The following is an 18458-nucleotide window of genomic DNA, read 5'->3' as shown; positions in this document are numbered from 1 at the left end:
GGAAAAACATCGTAGCCTCTTTCCAGAGTCGGAAATCACAAAGTACATCGGTCAGGACAGCCATTTACCGAGAACCTTCCGAATGTGTTAATCCCCAGTAGTTCGTAATACGTCGCTTTATACAGCGATGACAGCGCGCTATTGCTTTGATAATGCCAGAGTTGGTTTCCGGCTACAGTCCCGACTAAGTACAAGATCCCCTCCCCAACCACATCAAATTTCCTGCTATCTCTACGTGCGTTATTTCATACAGGTTTTAAACATCGCTCAGTACAAACGCTAATCAGTGCAATGACATCACGTACTGAACATACAGACGTAAACCATTTGCAGATATATCACTTATTTAACATCGTATCTCTGAAGATGGCTGTCTCCAGGGTTGTTGCGTCGTGTAGTCTGGTAGAAGCTTGCCGACGTTTCAAAGGTCCTTGCTGCCTCCATCATCAGGGCGCTCTGATGATGGAGTTACCAAGGACATCTGAAACGTCGGTAAACTTCTACCAGACTACACGGCATAGCAACCCAGGACACAGCCATCTTCAGACCCACCGCCGTGAAAACTTCAAATCCTACATCCTATCTCTGTTTAAATGCATCTAAATTATACAAAATATTTCGTATTAGAATAAGAACCTCTAAATTACTAAATTATTTTTGATAAAAAGTGAAATTACAGTGTTAAATCATAACAAACAATAGAAATGAAACGATACAAATTTCCTTTTAGTTGAGTTAACCTATGAGACAGAAGCTCATTCAGCCCCACCTGTTCTCCTTGATCCTTTCTAATTGCATATTCTAAAGCAAAGTTGGAAGAAATTGTGATAAAACATCTTGTTTTAGTCCATTTTAAATAAAAAAGGTGTCAGACAAATATTTACCTGGACAGAATTTACTGCAGATTTTGTTTAAACGCATTTTAATAAGCCTAAATAGTTTCATGGGCACATCAAGCTCAATGAGAATAGTGTACAATACTTCCCTCTTAACTGAATCATAAGATTTCTTATATTCTATGAATAGCTGATGTACTGTCTCATTGTACTCCCATTTTTGCTCTAGTATCTGACAAATACAAAAAATATGGTCAGTAGTTGACTTATTACGTCGAAATCCACATTGTTTATCCCCAATAATTTCGTCTACGTATGGACTTGACCTTGAGAGAAGAATGTTGGATAAACTTTGTACGAAGTTGATAACAGTGATGGGCAAAATAATTAAAGACAGTAACAATCTCTCCCTTTCTCCATAAACAAATAGCATCAGGAGACAAATAAAATTGTTTCTTCAAGACAAAAACAAAAGTTACAAATTCCTATTCTTCTCTAGGCCATGATGGAGTAGTAGCTTCTCAATTTTTTGTTTACAATACAAGCGTACAGGTAAGCACTTCGAAGCCACAATTTCTGTCCGTATTTATATTCGGTAATACTTATAGTAATTTAATAATAAAACTTACAGTACGTTGATTTTAAACACATGTTGAGTATACACCATATTTCTTACAATGGACGGCACAAACAAAACTTTACACACAATGCAACAGCCACCATACTGAGCGTACACTACCTTCAGTTGTTTCACATCCCCCTGACGTAACACTGCGTCATTGGTAAATGCTACTGTAGCTGGGATTATAAATGGAAAGACATCCAATTCATTTCTTAGAATTAAACTATCAGCACGGGATAGCAAAGATGATCCAAGCAGCAACGGCTAGGCTGCGAGAGAAATTTCAGGTTATGAAGTTGCCAAAGGAAGTGACGTAATCCAAAGAGACTTATGGAAAAAGATAAAAAGAATGAACAAAAGACGACAATTTCTGAACAAACAAAACAAAACGAAGAATATTCCAAAGTCTTCTTTGACTGTAACTATTTAAAAACAGGATTAATTAGAAAAGTTACACGCGTGAACACATGCAAAGGCAGATGACACGCATATTTCATAAGTTTAGATTAATCACAGGAGGCAGCTCCATCAGTGTAACCTAATGATTAAATACTGCGCTAGACAACTAGGGTTCGATTCCGGAAAGTATGAATAACATTTTATCTAAAAAAATGTTCTCGGCGGAGGTGTTTATCTTCGTCACCACGTCCAAACTGAATCCGGTACCCATCCCATGGTTGCCAGAAGCCCGTCCCTCGAAAGTGAAGCGGCCAGGTCGTACAATTGATCATTCACTTCCACCTAAAGTCGAGTTAAAGAATGTGTGGAGCTATACCTCCACTCCTCCACACACCTTCATGATATGGAGCTTAATTAAGTGCAAAACAGGCCTACAAATTTACCTTTTGAAGCACTGAAACTAAATCTCTTAAATCACTGCAGTTATTTATGACACTTTGTGCAAATTTATGTTTGTTTTTCAATATCCACTTAGAAATTCTGAGTAACTTTAAGAAAACATTCACAAATGCATAAGATTATATTCTCATTCTTTATAACCTGTAATTCTGCTTCTAAAACCGACTGACGTGTTCTACATAGCAACTTTAGAAGATAAATAAGAATGAACTGTAAAGGTGATCGCAGATAACGTAACAATCTGGCGGAAAAGCCACTCGTCCATATTACCAGGAATTCGTCTAAGGAACTAACAAGCCTAGATATGGGAGTGAATCCTGAGGACGTCATAAATTCGAGCCACGCTGCCATTTGTAAGCCAAATGTTTTAAACAGTTGACAGTATTGTACAAATTCATTATCTGGATGCGTGGACCTCTCAATCAGGACACTTGTAATTGTTACAGGTGGAACACTTTGTCATCTGAACCTTGCCTTAATGGCATGAGCACGAAACAGCGTTGGGTGTGGAACAAGAGTGAAATAAGTCTCTCCACTTCTGATTACAGTACAGGATGACTGATCAGTGGTTCCTGATTTCAAGATCTGAGAATCTTCAGTAGGATCGCGAAGGAATATCGAAAGACTTTCTTTTCAAAGTGCCGGTACTCAAAATACTGAGGCTAAAGATGGCGTACTGTGTGAGAAATTGAGAGTCATAGAATTTATACAACTGTTAATTCTACCACTTTTGTGTTTGAAGATGGCTGTCTTCTGGGTTGTAACGCAGTGTAGTATGATAGAAGTTTACCAGCGTTTCAGATGTCCTTGGTGCCTCCATACATACGGCGTTACAACCCAGAAGACAGCCATGTTCGTACTTACCGCCGTCAAACCCTAAATCTTACTTAGCTTTGCGTTTAACTGTTCCAAACCAATTAATATGCTACTTATTTTGACTTATTGGTTACTCGTGTGGACAGTGAATTAGAAAATATCGGGTAGAAAGCTTCAGTGTTCTGTCTTTGCCTTCGTACTAAAGTGTCACGAAACACACGTAGACTCTAGAATCGAAATGGGAACTTCCAAAATTCGAGTCAGAAGCTTATCGTTTCATCTATTGACGGCGTGCGTTCTAAAACGGAACAAACACACATGTCGCGTCTTTTTAGCACGGAGAGAAGAGTGCCTTGGAACGGTATTGCTCTGAATGAGAGATGAGAGTAAGCATTGCGTATATTGTGCGTGCATGCGTATGTGACGGCATGCCTCTTTCTTACAGGAAATGGGATCGGTGATCGGCTACGACCTCGTGGCCGTTAGGACAGCCATCACTCATGGGCAGATGGCAGCGTCAGGAACATGCCATCAGATAGATCACTACTAAGTACCGCTTATGGTGTCACGAAGGAGGTCTCCTTCAAAACTCTTTTCCGTGTTTGGGTTCCTAAGCTAAAAGAAAAGACTGCACGTACTTTTGTTGAAAAACCACAAATATTGTGTAAGAAATTCCGAAAGATGGTACGAGATATTTCATTTTACTGGTACTTTTAACCAAACGAGACACCTAATCCGAGATGAGATATCTTTTAAAAGGTCAAGGGATGTTAAATTAAGATAATTTCGATGGTCTAGACCTACGAGGTGCGATCGGAAAGTTTCAAGACTGTGTCAATAGAGGGCGAACCGGATGTAGTACGAGCTTCTGCCGCTAGGGGGTGCGGCCTACATTCATAGTGAATCAGTGTGCCAGCCGGCATCATCGAATTAGCATTTGTTTCTTAGTTACGGGCGTTTTGGTAGTGCATTACACCGACCCTCCTGCGATTTCGGAATGGCGTGTGCATCAAATTTTGCCAAAGACTCGCCAAAACGGCTATGGAAACCTATGAAATGCTAAAGCAAGCATTTGGGGAGTCCGCAATGGGTCGTGCACAAACTTTTGTGTGGCATTCACGTTTTAAAAATGGCCGAACCTCTGTCGATGATGACGAGCGTTCTGGACGACCATCTTCGAGCACAACGCCCGAAAATGTTACGAAGATCGACGTCGTACCATCAACGACTTGTGCGACATTGTTGGGATAGGCTATGGGACCTGTCAGCTGATTCTAAAGGAAGAACTCCACATGCGACGCATCATGACAACGCGCCAGCGCACACCGCCCTCAAAGTTCGGCAGTTTTTGGCCTCAAACACCATGGCCGTCATCCCGCACCCTCCTTATTCGCCGTGTGACTTCTTCCTCTTCCCAAAGATAAAAATTCAGCTAAAGGGAAGGAGATTTGAGACGATAGAAGAGATTCAGGCAGAATCGCAGATGGTGCTTGACAGGCTGACAAAGAAAGATTTCCAGGGATGCTTCCAGGCTTGGCAGCGGCGCTGGGATCGTTGTGTTCACTCCCAGGGGAACTACTTCGAGGGTGATGGATGAATTTAATACCTGAGATAAGTGTACGGGTTTTTTATAGGCGCAGTCTTGAAACTTTCCGATCGCACCTCGTATAAATGGGGTGAGGGCAACAAGAAACACAATTTTTGTAGGGAAACCTTTTGAAAACCGGCCACTCTAAAGACGAAAGAATAAGATGAGAGGACAATATGACAATTGATTTTAGAGAGGTTCTTTGTTAAGCTGTGGACTGAACTGAATTCGGATCGCGACGAAATCAAATCTATAATCTATCTGACTGACTGTTTTCCGTAGAGGAGCAGATATTTTGAAACACGCTGTGTGTATATTGATGCAGTCATCACTACAACTGAAGAACGTGGCAAGCTGCAGTATCAGCGACATCTTACGCTGCAGAGGTCAAGACCCCCTCGATCAGACACGGCCGCGTGGACACTTTCCGGTGGCAGGAGCAAAACAAATGAAGGGAATAAGTACTACGTCATGTTGTCTCTCCCCATTTGTCTCTTACAACAAAAAATAACAGATGTACATCGGCAGAGTTCAAACACGTACTATAACTAATGATTAGCAAATTTTTCAACATAAATTGTGAGATCATAAAGTCGCGGGTGAACTGTTAGCACCTCTCTTTCCCGAAGACCGCCTCCTTCCACATCCTCTACTCTTCATCCTTCACAACTCGTTCTATTTTCGCACTTCATTTGCACGACTACTAGAGGGCTAATATAAAAGGGGATGTACAATAGATCGCAAATTGTTGGGGGGTGCAAGGATTGTTAATAGACCACCCCTTATTCATTCGTTCACTCACCCCATTTGAAAAGCATCGTTAAATAGACCAATACAAAACTGAACACACTAAAATTATGTTTAATATTTTCTTGTACTATTTTAGAATGCTAAGACAGTTGCAAGTAAGATAATATTAAACATAAGGAAATAGGTTGATATAGTTGCGTCATATTGTGAAATTTAATTAATTATTCGGTTTTTGTCCGTCTAATCACAATTCATATTTAAAATTTACAATTAAGATAATTAAAATATCATTTTATGTTCCTCATCGAACAATCGATTTACAATTGGAAGATCTTTTTACAACATGTTTCGGTTTCTATATAAACCATCTTCAGGTGTAAAAGTCAAAATTATAAACTTAAAACTTAATTACAATTTCTGATATGCAACTTTTTGGTGATGTTCACTTTTAGATTCATTTTTATATATAAGGAAATAGATTGTCAGAAAATAAATTGGATTTAAATGGCAAAAGTTACATTTGTATGTTAGTTATCTATTTGGTATCAAATTGAAAGGATGTATGCTGACCTACTAAAAGTTTATTTTGGTGTGAATTATAAGAAAGCAATTTAAAAACGAACGAGGAAACTGCCGAGGCCTATTTTAAGATATTGAATTCAAATAAAGAGTCGAAGGAAACCACTAAAAATATTCGTCACGATCCGGTTACCAGAATTGAAAGCGGTTGTTCCGAAATGTGAGTCAGCATAGTTATCACTGAGATAACGTACTCAGTGAGCAGCTTCAAGGTTTACTTTTGTCAAACGATAACCTTGTTCACTCTCGTAGCAAAATGTCGTGCGTCTGAAACTTTTACATGGTTTTAAATGCTTTTTTGTAAATGACAGCGGAGGTTGCAGTATTTGGAGGCGACTTACCTTTTCAACCCCCCCACCAAAAAAAATCAGTTTCTGTGTACGCTGACTGGATGAGAGGGCTAGGTAGCCATCGTAACCAACGCCACAGCGAATCGACATTCTCAAATGTTACGTCCTCAACAGTCAACAAATTTCCAACTTGGAACCTGAAGGCTCATAACCGAGTGCCGTCTGTTTAGCTTTACACTGTGCCAGCTGAATCCACTCCTACATCCTATTTTATCTAAGCTTCAGTTGAATGTTATTCTCTCATCTACACTTTGGTCTCTTAAGTGGTTTTATCTTGAGGTTTTCTTTCCAAATATCACTTGCCCGTTTGTCTCCCACACTGGCACCTGATCTCCGTGCATATTTTGTGGTTTCAGCTCGGATCAAGACAGGCTCAAGGCACAGTTGCTTAGTGCAACAAGTAAGCCTGCAATTTAGCAAGGGAAGCCGACGGTCTGAAAGTAAGACCAATAACCACGGTCCTGTGGAATTCTAGCTGTTTCACATTCTAATGCCTAGAGATGCAATTAATGTTATCCTTCCGTCTCCTTGGTAGCACACCAGCTTCGTATTCAGGTGTTGAGCTATCAACTGATCATTATCGATGTCACAGGGGATCCCTTTCCAAATAGTTTCCTCACTACAACTTTGTACGCATTCTTTGTTTCTCCTAACTGAGCTACATGCCCACTTCATTGTAACCTCTGAAACGTCGGCAAAGTTCTGTTAGACTACACGGCGCAACAACCCAGAAGACAACAAACTTCAGGGCAAAAATGATTGAAGGAATGCTGTGGTCTTGTCCGTCACCCGTGGCAAGTAGGCGGAAAGGAATACATGTTGCTCTTACTTAATATCACCCTGTATCATGGAGTCCATCGTACAAAGGCCTCCTTAAGCAGCGACGGCCAATCAAGGAATTTCCTATTCTAACAGAAATTTCAGCAAACGCAGTCATAAAATTCCGCCATTGTAGATGTTACTCTAATTAGTCTCGCATCTTCAGAATTCACTTTTGTTAAGATCCACTTTCTCGCCACCACGTCGGTGTAGGATCATAGACTTATATTCTGAAGCACCTGGTTCATATCCCGCTAACGTGACTAATTATTCCCGTAACTTTCTCAGGCTCTCCAGGCAAATTCTGACACGATGCCTCGAAATAATCTACAACGACCTCCTTACAAATCCGTACCTACAACCTCTGCTGCCAAATCGGTATTATTAACCTAACAAAGAATAAATTATCACGTCCTCCATTCGCGTTGCATATCCTCGATCTATCTATCATCCTAATGATACCAGATTAATCTCGTTGCCACGTATGTTTCTGTCTTCAGCTATTAATTAATCTCTTGTGTTCAAACATTCTTTTACACGCCTCGTTCTGAAATGTCAGTAGCAAGGGATGAAAAGACGAATTAAAATTCATTGGGGGTTCACGATGGAGCCTTGAATGATAAAGACACGTTCACAGAGAAATCAAATGGAACACTTGTGACCCTCACCGCATGGTATTAACTTTCAACCCCCCTGAACTGACAACGAGCGGTTCTCATAGTTTACAAACAATGCGGGCGAAGCATATCGACTGCTTCCCCTCAATTTGACTACAATGCTACTTGTTGAATAGACTCTCATGTTCATGTTTGGGTTCTGTGTACAAGGTAATAGAAGTGTACTTTGCGCAAACACGTGGCCATATGCTTGATTAACCCCGGGGAAAATAAGACTGTTCATTTACAGCAACGATGGCCCAGTTAGTAAAGTGACTGCCTACAGACTGGACGACCGGAGTTCGTATTCCACGCGATGCTATATACAACGGCTCTGTGGCTCACCCAGTTTCTTATTCAACGAGTTATTATATTTATTATTTTATTTAGTGTTCTGTCTGAGGACAGGTCCATATGAACAGGATCCTTCCATCCTTTTCTCGGACTGGGACCTGTTCATATACGTTCTTGGCAGATGATCCAGAAGTGGTTTGCCATTGCCTTCTTCTGTGTGTGAATGGAGTAATTGTTGGGATGCCACGGAGAAACCGAGGAAGCCCCCGGAGGAAAACTCCGTGTTGCCTAGACCACGGGCGAAAGCTAACAAATCGCTTTCAGGCGGGGTAGAGGTTAATTCTGAAGATTGAAGCTGCTTATGCAAACGTCTCCGTAACATCGTATAAGAGAACAGAATGAAATTTGCCATGACTTGCATTCCTCAAAATTGCAACAGACACGCATAACAAATCTTATAAACCTATTAGGACGCGTATTTCCACATGTTTTAGTTCAGAAACTAACAATAATTAAACGAAACATAAAAACTCTTATAAATATAAACATACAGTGCACCAAGGCAGTCCTTAAATATGTTTATATATTTGAAATCATCAACTGATTTAACTTATCTTTTAAATTTTTCTATAACACCTATGTAATTTTATTATTATTAAATAGGCCACATTCGAGAAGTTACTGCAAGTCCGGATACTGGTACATACCAGCTGGTTGCTGTCCTGACACGTGCCATGTAATTGCATGTGTCTCGTTCTTCTTAAAATTGACATATGCGTAGCGAAGTAGCCGCCAGAAGGACTTATTTACGTTTACCGCACAAACTACCCACACTTTTACCTCGATTTATAAAGCGCGAGGTAGACATTTTGGGAGAATTTCATTTTGGGAATGTCTACTCTTTAGATATTTATACCAACACAGAGAATCTCCCATGAAGCTGCTAGAAACCTTTAAACACACAACTGATAATATTCCCATGTAACGTGCAACTTCAATCCTAAGTATGTAATAATCCCGTTAAATTTTACTAGAGCTCAAACGCAGAACGCCTGAGAAACATCGCTGTACAGAGTACTCATTGCAGTATTATGTACAGAACGCAGAGACAGCGTCGTTTAAAACGTAACCCAACACAAAAATTATATCAGAACCAGGTCCACCCCTCCCACGTAATACTCTTTGCCAACATCCCCCGTGATATTTGAGTTAAGTTCACATTTGTTGCTAGGCCGCTACTCACGTCTTCTGCGCAGAAGCAAAACGTGTGTCCACTCTCGAAAACATTTACTGATGTTCCTGAATCACTTACCAAAGCGTATCCTGACAAGGAAATATTGAATAAGACACCAAAACACCGACTGATAAACAACATTTCGGAGCGCGGGAAATGTTTGTGTGTGGCAAGTGGTTAACGATTTCAAGCAACAATTTAATATTCTCATTCGTCTTGTCGCTTTGAACGTCAAGGGGACCGTGTACGAGACATAAGATTCCAATCTACAGGCCTAACCTTACTATTAACTGAAATTCTAGTCCCGTTAATATTTTACGAAATATATATTTAAAAATTTTAGCCAGACCATCCAGATACGTTTACGAGTATACGATCTATAAAATAATATAATTTTTAATCAACCGCTTCGTAATAAAACAAACTATTCTTCTTAATATTTAAAAAAAATAAAACTTGAATGATCTATTATCTTGTTTTCAAGAAGGGGATATCACCTGTTAGCTGAGTGCGGTGACTAGATCCATTGCATGAGATACAATTTATAATGCCTTAAGAATAATCGCTCAGAGGGACAGACAATATCATTAAAAACAGCGTAGCACCTGTTTGGTTCATGTATCCTCCACAGCTGCCCTCTGATACAAAACTTTTTAACGGTCATCGCCGAGACGGGGATCTAGAGACACGCGTTATGCGAGGAAAGACTGCGTCAGAACGACTAGAGCTAGGATAGAGCTTTTACACATCCTGCGATGTTACGCGATGTTTTAAATTAATAAGAAGTAAAGAAATTATCGAAGTGTGAAACCTAATCTTTAGATATTACAGTTCTTCGTTAGTATAAAATTATTGTACAGAACATACGTTGAAAATCAGAATTATGGTTAACATTTATATAGGAATATTTATAAGAATACTTCAACGCTTGCCATTACGGTTAAAGTAAAGAATTTAAACTGCAGTGACTTGATCGGTGGCCATTTTAAGAATTACGTTCAAATAAATGATGAGCATACCCTTGATGATGATAGTCTGGGATCCTGCGCCAAGTATGCTGCATGTCCCAACTGATCACGACAGATAATTTTACCCGGTTCAATGAGGAATCCGACCATCCTTAGGTTTCCACTCGACTGTTGGAATAGAACCTTTATAGGCCACTTTCTCCTATTTCCAGTCACCCCATTCAAAGCTGCATATTACCTGCAGTTGACAAAACATCTTTAAGTAATTCAAGAATCTAGCCATAACCATTAAATATAGTATTAGCAACTAATAAGACGTCTACAAATAACGTACGTCCGGAATGAGTTACAAAAATATTATTAGTAGTAGTTATTTTCCTGGAATAACTTTAAAATACGGTGACCACGTACAACTGTTTCTGAATTCAAGCTTTGTTTACAGTTACTAACCACATCATAATTGTTCCAATCCATAAGCCACTTTAACTCTCACTCAGTTTGGGGATTGGCTTATCGATGTTTGCTACGAATTCATTTTCCTCAAAACAAACTGGTCAGTACGCTACGATTCTCTGAACAGACGAAGAATGGAACTTTTAAAATAATATAACTCGAAGTCTTCCTTTCATTACAAAATAGTCCAAAACCGCAACTGCCCGAGCTTTGAATAGCTTGTAATGGATAAGATTGCAAATTTAAATAACCAATCAAAATTAAGTTATCAAATTGAAACAGCTTCACGTCGATATATATCGGAATTAGTACGCCACAGTCTGTCAGATAGCAGCACATATATTGCTGCACACGAAATGCTTATATGTACGTCAGATGGCAGCACATACCACAGCGAAATAAATAACGATCCATGACTACCAACTGCTACTGAAATATAATTCTTTTTTATAATAAACTCAAGTCCGTTGCCGGACTTTGCGTCAATCCGGAAATCACATCAAAAAAAATGTTCATTCCAATATCAATGCTGAAGCTTATCTGAGAGTTTTTAAATTCAAACATAACCAATTGGACCTCACGAGATGTCATGTGAAGAAATATTAACCTCAAAAGTTAATAACTGTAAATGTCATACCTTACACATCTTTGTTTTGTGTATCAGAAACAATATGCTATAAGGTGGGCATCATTGTCCAAATTGTGGTAGAGTTTACCAGTCATCATTCTCCTAGTATTGCACTATGTCTTTATGACAGTACTTTAACTCCACAAAAGATCTTTCTCATAACACGTAACATAACATTTGCACTGCAAACAGTATGGTGTGATGATATGAAAAATACTGACATAAGGAGACCACATCAATCCTACCAAAGTTCATGTGCGAAAGATATGCAAAGCAATACTACAATACCTACATCTAAATGGTACACAGTATAAAACAGTAATGCTGCCATAGAAACCTGTACTTTGTTCTGATACAGCAAATGGTATACAGGTATGATAAATTACACAACACCATAACAAAATGTCATATTATTATGTCTAATGAAGTTATACACATTTTAATATATGTAATAATCTTCTTTTTCTTTAGCATTTGTCCTGCATTGGCAGGGTCTGCTTTTTCCTCTCTTTTTGGAGGTTGCTTGATCTAATTTAGACATTTGGTAGGACTCCTTGGACAAGTGATCAGCCCATCGCAAGGCCTCTACCTGTATACAGGACAGCACAATACAGAAAGACGCTGACAAACATCCATGCCTTGAGAGGGATTCGAACCCACAATCCCAGTGTCCAAGCAGCACAAGGCCCATGCCTCAGACCACGCGGCCACTGTGACCGGCTTTTAATATATGTAACATAAGCTAGAAAATCCTTAAAAAAGCAAAATTGTAACCAGTAATATAAAAATAGTAATGTAAGTACTTCACCTGAAACCCTAACTCCATCTGCAAATCGAATAGTTTTATAACAAATATATACACTAACTTATGTATGATATTTTACATAAATATTTTATAACACTATACATTATGCTCTTCCATATCCTTATGCTGCTTCCATCTTTGTGGGTCAACTTACTTAATACATGTAAGAGACTATTCATTTTCATGATGGGACTACTTTCCAAAAGTTCCATAGCAGCAGTCAAACTGCAGAAAACAAAATGACTTACATGGCAATAAAATACAAACGGATATGCACATATGCACGATATATGGCGTAGCATGCCAATGACTTCAGTTCTTCTGAATTTGCAAAGAGCAAAACAAAACAATTCCAATCTAAACATGTTTTTCACATTTACCGATTTGACTTATTTACTGTAGGTAACAAGAAACTTGGATATACATCTTAATTAGACAATATCAATATGGGTTATCAGTGATACAAATTGTTGTTCTCTGCATTAATAACAATTAATTGTTATCATCGTCATCAATAGCTTTCCACATCTAGTCTCATGCCAGCATTTGATGGTCTCCCCAAAGACTTTCACCCATTTGATCGGTAAGAGAGAATTTGGATCGAGATTCTTGAGCACAGTATTCAAAGAACACAGTTCTTTGTTTAGCTCTGTAATTGTCTGTGAATTCCAAGTAGACTATGCATTTACTTTCTTAGTCCGAATGAGTTCAGCCTCTTGTTCTCCCCATTAATTTAATTTGTTCATCCTTATTACATTTCATTTTATCCAAGTATATACCCACCCCCCAAAAAAAGATCCATTTTCTACTCATTCCTTCAAGCATTTCAAAAATGCTTTGTTCCTTATAAAGTAATGGAATATTATCTATAACACTATGACTGATAAGATTCATACTCTATGAAGAAAATAAACAGAAGCACATAACAAATAAAAAATACAGCATTTGACACACTGAAATTCTGTCGGCACAATGGCCAAATTAAATGAGATGAAACATATGTAGAGACGTGTAATATCAATGGAGCTCATAAATTCATCAATTCTGTTCTTATGCTAAAAGGAACTAATTACATTAAAACTAAGGAACAAGGTTCAAGGCATCAATATCACGTATCATACATAAAAATAAAATCATAGCCCCACCTAAAGTTTGCTCATGACAGATCCTACATCTTGTGGGCTAGTAACTGTCGGGAAGCCACCAGTGAATGCAGCCTGCAGAACTTCATCAACATGATTCACCAACACAAATGCAAGATCCTTCTGCAATGAGATAAATGCTATCATGAAAATGAGTGAAAAGTCTGTGTCTAGAGCACACAAAGTTTTCAAAGGCATCTCTTGCAGTTAAGTTTTTATGTTCACTTATTACAAACATAAATCTTTTGCAAACAGACAGCAAAATTCATGTGCGATAAAAGAAAATAACAGTGTTAATCGGGAACAAAATGCATGTTTCGGAAATCCGCATCTAGGAACACACTACAACTAGAAACACGAGCAAAAATATTCTAATGAGAAATGTAATACAAAGTACTATATAATGGATGTACAGGGCATGAGAAACATTCTTGCCTATGAGAATATAAACATACTTGTACATATGCATAATGATCAATCTATTACCTTCACATTATCAGGAACTTCATGCAAATCCTTTTCATTCTTTTTAGGCAGAATAATTCGTTTCAGCCCAGCACGATGGGCCGCTAGAACTTTCTCCTTCACTCCACCGACCTGATTAAATAAATCAAATACGAACACTGTGACGTAACAGATAAAATGTTGAAATTACAGTAATTTATATTAACACGCATTGTAATTTAAGCCTGAAACAAGCATATTTTAAGATAAATACAGAGGTATGGAATCACTTAAATATTTACAATCTGAATAAAGAAGTAGAAAATCAAAATAGAATTGGTATTAACACACTTTAAGAATGGACATCCCCCCTACACACACGAACTTCTGAAGTATTATAAAATTACAAACCAGTAACAGAAAATCTATTAAAGTAAATCCCATTTAAGGAATTTAAACTAAGGCACATCCTGATCTTCAACACTGCAGACAATCCAGTTTACCAACGAACTCATTACATAAGAATGCAGAACTTAATGCATTACTCACTGGAAGTACTACACCTCTCAATGTAATCTCGCCTGTCATGGCAACATCAGTAACAATGGGTCGCTCAGAGAACAGAGAGATCAAAGCTGCTGCTATGGTCACACCTGCAGATGGCCCATCCTTACCAACTGCACCAGCAGGAAAATGAATATGGAGATCTGTGCGAGATAGGAGCTCGCCATCTATCTGCAGGCCATACTGCAAAACCATGAAAACATTCAATTCACATGAAGAAACTTAGATGGATCCACAGTCAAGACAAATTTACAAACATTCATAACTTTTTGACAACGGCACGGGAAACTGAACGTGTCTCACCTCACGTGCAGATGTGCGAACCCAGTTTAGGGCTAACTTAGCAGACTCTTTCATAACGTCACCAAGATGACCAGTGAGCACTAGTTCACCATCTCCCTCCATCTTGCTTGCTTCTACAAGCAACACCTCACCGCCGACAGTTGTCCATGCCAAGCCCACTGCCACGCCAGGTTGCCCCAGTCGAGACCACAGCTCATTGCTGGAGTACACTGCAGGCTACAGGTAGATATGACAACACACATTTACATGGAACAAACCTGTAATTTTCATGCATTAAAGAATTTTAGAACTTGTCCAGTAATGTACACACACTCAGCTTTTAATGACTCAAATATTATCTGTATAATTACAGCTGCTTGAATGAGATGGCATTAGCAAATTAATCAATTGAAGAATGCAAACCCTAAAAAAGATTATCTTTAATAAGCTTGAAGTGCTAAAACCTTGAAGATGGCTGTCTTTCTCAAACTCACCGCCATAAAAACTTTAAATCCTACATGCTAAAACCAATTTTGGAAAAAAATTAGAAAAAAGTGTGGAGAGGTACATCAAAAGAAATTAAAATGGGGAAGCCAGGGCCAAAATTGAGCTGTAGCATGATAAAGGAAGCAGAATATAAACAATGATTAACCTAAACTAATCTAAACACTGATTAACAAAAGAAATACCCCTAATATATCCTGAAGTGCAGCTTCATCCAAGAATATAGGCAGTTTTATTCTCCCACTGTCCTTGCTAGTGAGATCCCCTGTTGTATCCATATTCATTTCAGCAACACGAACAGCTACTGCACGGCACAATGCTCCCAATTTGCGCTCCAGAGTTCGAACCCCAGCTTCACGAGTGTAGTATGATACTATAAAATAGGGTTTTCATGAATAAATTAAACTCTCACTTAAAATTCGGTCGTAATATGAGGCTTATATCTTTCCAGTTCTGTAAATCTCATGACAGACCTCATACAAAGAGTATGCACCATTAAATGTTTTGCGAACAATATGAGCTTGAAATGAAAATATTTAAAATAAGATATCTAAATTGGACTGCACAATATACTGTTTTCTATTAATCCTTAACCCAGACCAATCAGACTTAATGATGCCAGTGCTCTGAATAAATCATTTCTGAATGGTATAAAATTTTAGATCTGTACAATATACAATATACTCACTGAGAGTCTTGATGCTCTCCAATGGAAGTTGCAGCATGTGAGATGTGAGGCCATGCTCCTCCAGTTGCTTGGGCAGAAGGTGACGTGAAGCAATATGTAACTTTTCTTCCTATACACCACATTTAGTCTTAGAATATTTTACAAAAAATGATAACACATATTCCATCAATTTTTTTTCAAATTTAAATTCCAAAGTTTAGTTACACAGAACATGTAAAAAATTCCACATACTTTTTAAATGCAGACTTAAACTTTAAATGTAACAGATTGTAATAAGACATTTATAAATCTGTGATAAATTTAATATTCAAATAATGCAGAGTTACACGAGACAGAACACAGCATCCTGATGGGCTTTGTACATTATTCTCGAGACTACAGCTGTACCTGTGTGTACCCTTGGACAAAGATCAGTTCCATACGGTCAAGTAGAGCAGGAGGAATGGTTTTGGTGTTGTTGGCTGTGGCAATAAACATCACTTGAGACAGATCAAATGGCACATTCAGGTAGTGGTCCACGAAGTTGCAGTTCTGCTCTGGGTCCAAAACTTCCAGCAGAGCTGCTGCCGGGTCCCCATGAATACCTGTGCCCTGAGTAAATACGTACCACACTGACGTAAGGAAGATACAATACTGATTATAAAACAAAACACAGTGCTTCAAACTTAAGTAAATTCTCTTAACTTCGATAAAGAAGTTCCTTTAGTAACAATATATTTATTTATTTAATTGCCAAATGGTAACGTTAGTCACCTTACATAAGTCAATAATGAGAAGCCCACTTGAAGCCACATATATCCACATTCTACACAAGGGAAGTTTTGGTCTCATAAGGCAGAGATGGTCAGTTTCTACTTGCACAATCTGTTTTATATTTATATTAAACAAAATTCAAATATTACTTAAAATAATGTTAATAAATCTAAACACACTAAAAGCTATAACGTCCAGGTAGAGAATTATTACTCTAAGAATCAAAGACACTTGTATTAACTATTTAAAGCCTACTGGTAAGTATTTGTACCACCTGCTTTAATGTTAACAACTCTGTATTTTGCCCACAAAGTGTATCTATTTCTTTGCATGATCCTCATAATAAACAGTGACTATTTCCCTAAACAGCATGAACCACTTAATCTTTGTAATGCTGAAGTGTTGTCGGCAGTACACAGTAGATGTTTAAATATTATGTAAATCAGCTTCAGGTTTAAAATGGTTAACAGATGACACATGAAGACAGGAAAGTGTCATGAACCCTTAGGAGCTGGTATTGTGCATCCAATATGTCCACAAAGGAGCATTAAGGGTTAACAAACAGAGGATACTTACTAGTTTGTCAATCTCATCAAGTAGCATGACTGGGTTGTTAACGCCTACCGTCTTTAAGCCGTGGATGATTCGGCCAGGCATTGCGCCAATGTACGTTCGGCGATGACCCCTGATATCTGATTGGTTGCAACTGCCTCCAAGGGATATGCTAAGCAAATAATTATATAAGGATAATAAAAATTATACAAACACTGCACTATATGACTTTGAAATATGAAAACAAGACCATCTTGGGATTTATAAATACAAGGTTAACTCTACAAAGTTCATGATGATGATGATGATGGAGTATGTTAATAGTTAGTTATGAAGGTGCTCATTAGAAGAGGGTAGGGGACTAATTTTTGTAAATACAACAAAGTAAAAGACAGATCTGACATCATGAGAAAAACCAAACGTCTTGCCTGAATAAATATATTTTATAGCAGACCCTAAAGAAATTCTCTTAATGTAGTGTTTCCACATCTGTTTACTATAGAACACTTTCAGCTCAAAGAACACTACGAGACTACCACCAGGAAACAAAAAGAAATAAAAAAGTTAGGTCTTTGTAATGCGCTTCATTCTATAATTAGAAAAATAAATTATGCTGAATTATAACATCTAGACCACTCTTGAAAAAACATAAAAAACTACAAGACAGCAATACAATCTGTGTTGAAGTATGTTTACTCATTAACAACCAAAGAACAGTAGATTTACTTCATATCTCAGAAAATTCAGTTTCACCATTTTATGAAATACTATCTACACATCATTATGCTCTCTTCTTCTTCTATGGCTCTCCGGTCCGTATTCGGTCCATGGCCTCCTCAATTCTCCTCTTCCATTCAGTCTTCTGTTAGGTCCGTCTGTCCAAGGCTTTGATTGAGGTTTCAAAACATCTTCCTTCTTACAGTGCAAGGTTGTTAGCCTTGCGACCAAGCCCCAACCTGGAGGACCAGGGTACCTGTCTTAGTCTGACCTCTCCCCCTCGACCAATCTGACTAGGGAGGCCCTACCAGCAGCTATGCTACCGCCAGCATAGCTCTTGCATTATGCTGTCATTAGGTTCAAATTAACTGTGAGATTTCTCATGCAGTTTGTGCAACAAAGCTCCTATGACACGGTACGTAAACAGTTTCTTACAGGATCAGATAAAAGCCTCAATAACCTTACTATTTAGAAAGATATAAAACATGCTTAACATAATATTTCTAAGTCCTTCTAATGGAAGAGTAAATATTTTGTATGTGCATTTCCTAAATAA

The 18458-nt window shown here is 38.3% G+C and overlaps 2 protein-coding genes across 5 annotated transcripts in view; both read right to left on the bottom strand.

Annotated features, from left to right (window-relative positions):
• peb (zinc finger protein pebbled) overlaps window positions 1-1641 on the bottom strand; it is a 138651-nt gene extending 137010 nt beyond the window's left edge. For both annotated transcript variants that reach the window (XM_087342977.1, XM_087342979.1), the window contains exon 1: window positions 1466-1641. The gene's annotated coding sequence lies outside the window, so the exon portion shown is untranslated. The remainder of the gene's footprint in view (window positions 1-1465) is intronic.
• The window catches only part of LOC110829163 (lon protease homolog 2, peroxisomal), a 121850-nt gene that overhangs the window by 96642 nt on the left and 6750 nt on the right, over window positions 1-18458 (bottom strand). For 2 of the 3 annotated variants that reach the window (XM_022062613.2, XM_022062610.2), the window contains exons 8-15: window positions 17210-17357; window positions 16268-16471; window positions 15881-15989; window positions 15378-15565; window positions 14710-14925; window positions 14392-14589; window positions 13885-13995; window positions 11847-13521 (exon numbers count right to left, since the gene is read on the bottom strand). In XM_022062613.2, coding sequence (XP_021918305.2) covers window positions 13402-13521; window positions 13885-13995; window positions 14392-14589; window positions 14710-14925; window positions 15378-15565; window positions 15881-15989; window positions 16268-16471; window positions 17210-17357 — 1294 coding nt within the window. In that variant the 3' untranslated portion in view covers window positions 11847-13401. Of the gene's footprint in view, window positions 1-10421; window positions 10609-11846; window positions 13522-13884; window positions 13996-14391; window positions 14590-14709; window positions 14926-15377; window positions 15566-15880; window positions 15990-16267; window positions 16472-17209; window positions 17358-18458 lie in introns of those variants that run through there. The other variant, XR_002542893.2, reaches the window with a different exon arrangement.

The sequence above is a fragment of the Zootermopsis nevadensis genome, unplaced genomic scaffold (assembly GCF_977971745.1).
Source record: "Zootermopsis nevadensis isolate Lab colony 2312 unplaced genomic scaffold, Znev_1.0 Znev_ptg000004l, whole genome shotgun sequence".
NCBI lineage: Eukaryota > Metazoa > Arthropoda > Insecta > Blattodea > Termopsidae > Zootermopsis > Zootermopsis nevadensis.
The sequence above is the reverse complement of the archived record's forward strand: the minus strand, read 5'-3'. Positions and strand labels throughout refer to the sequence as shown.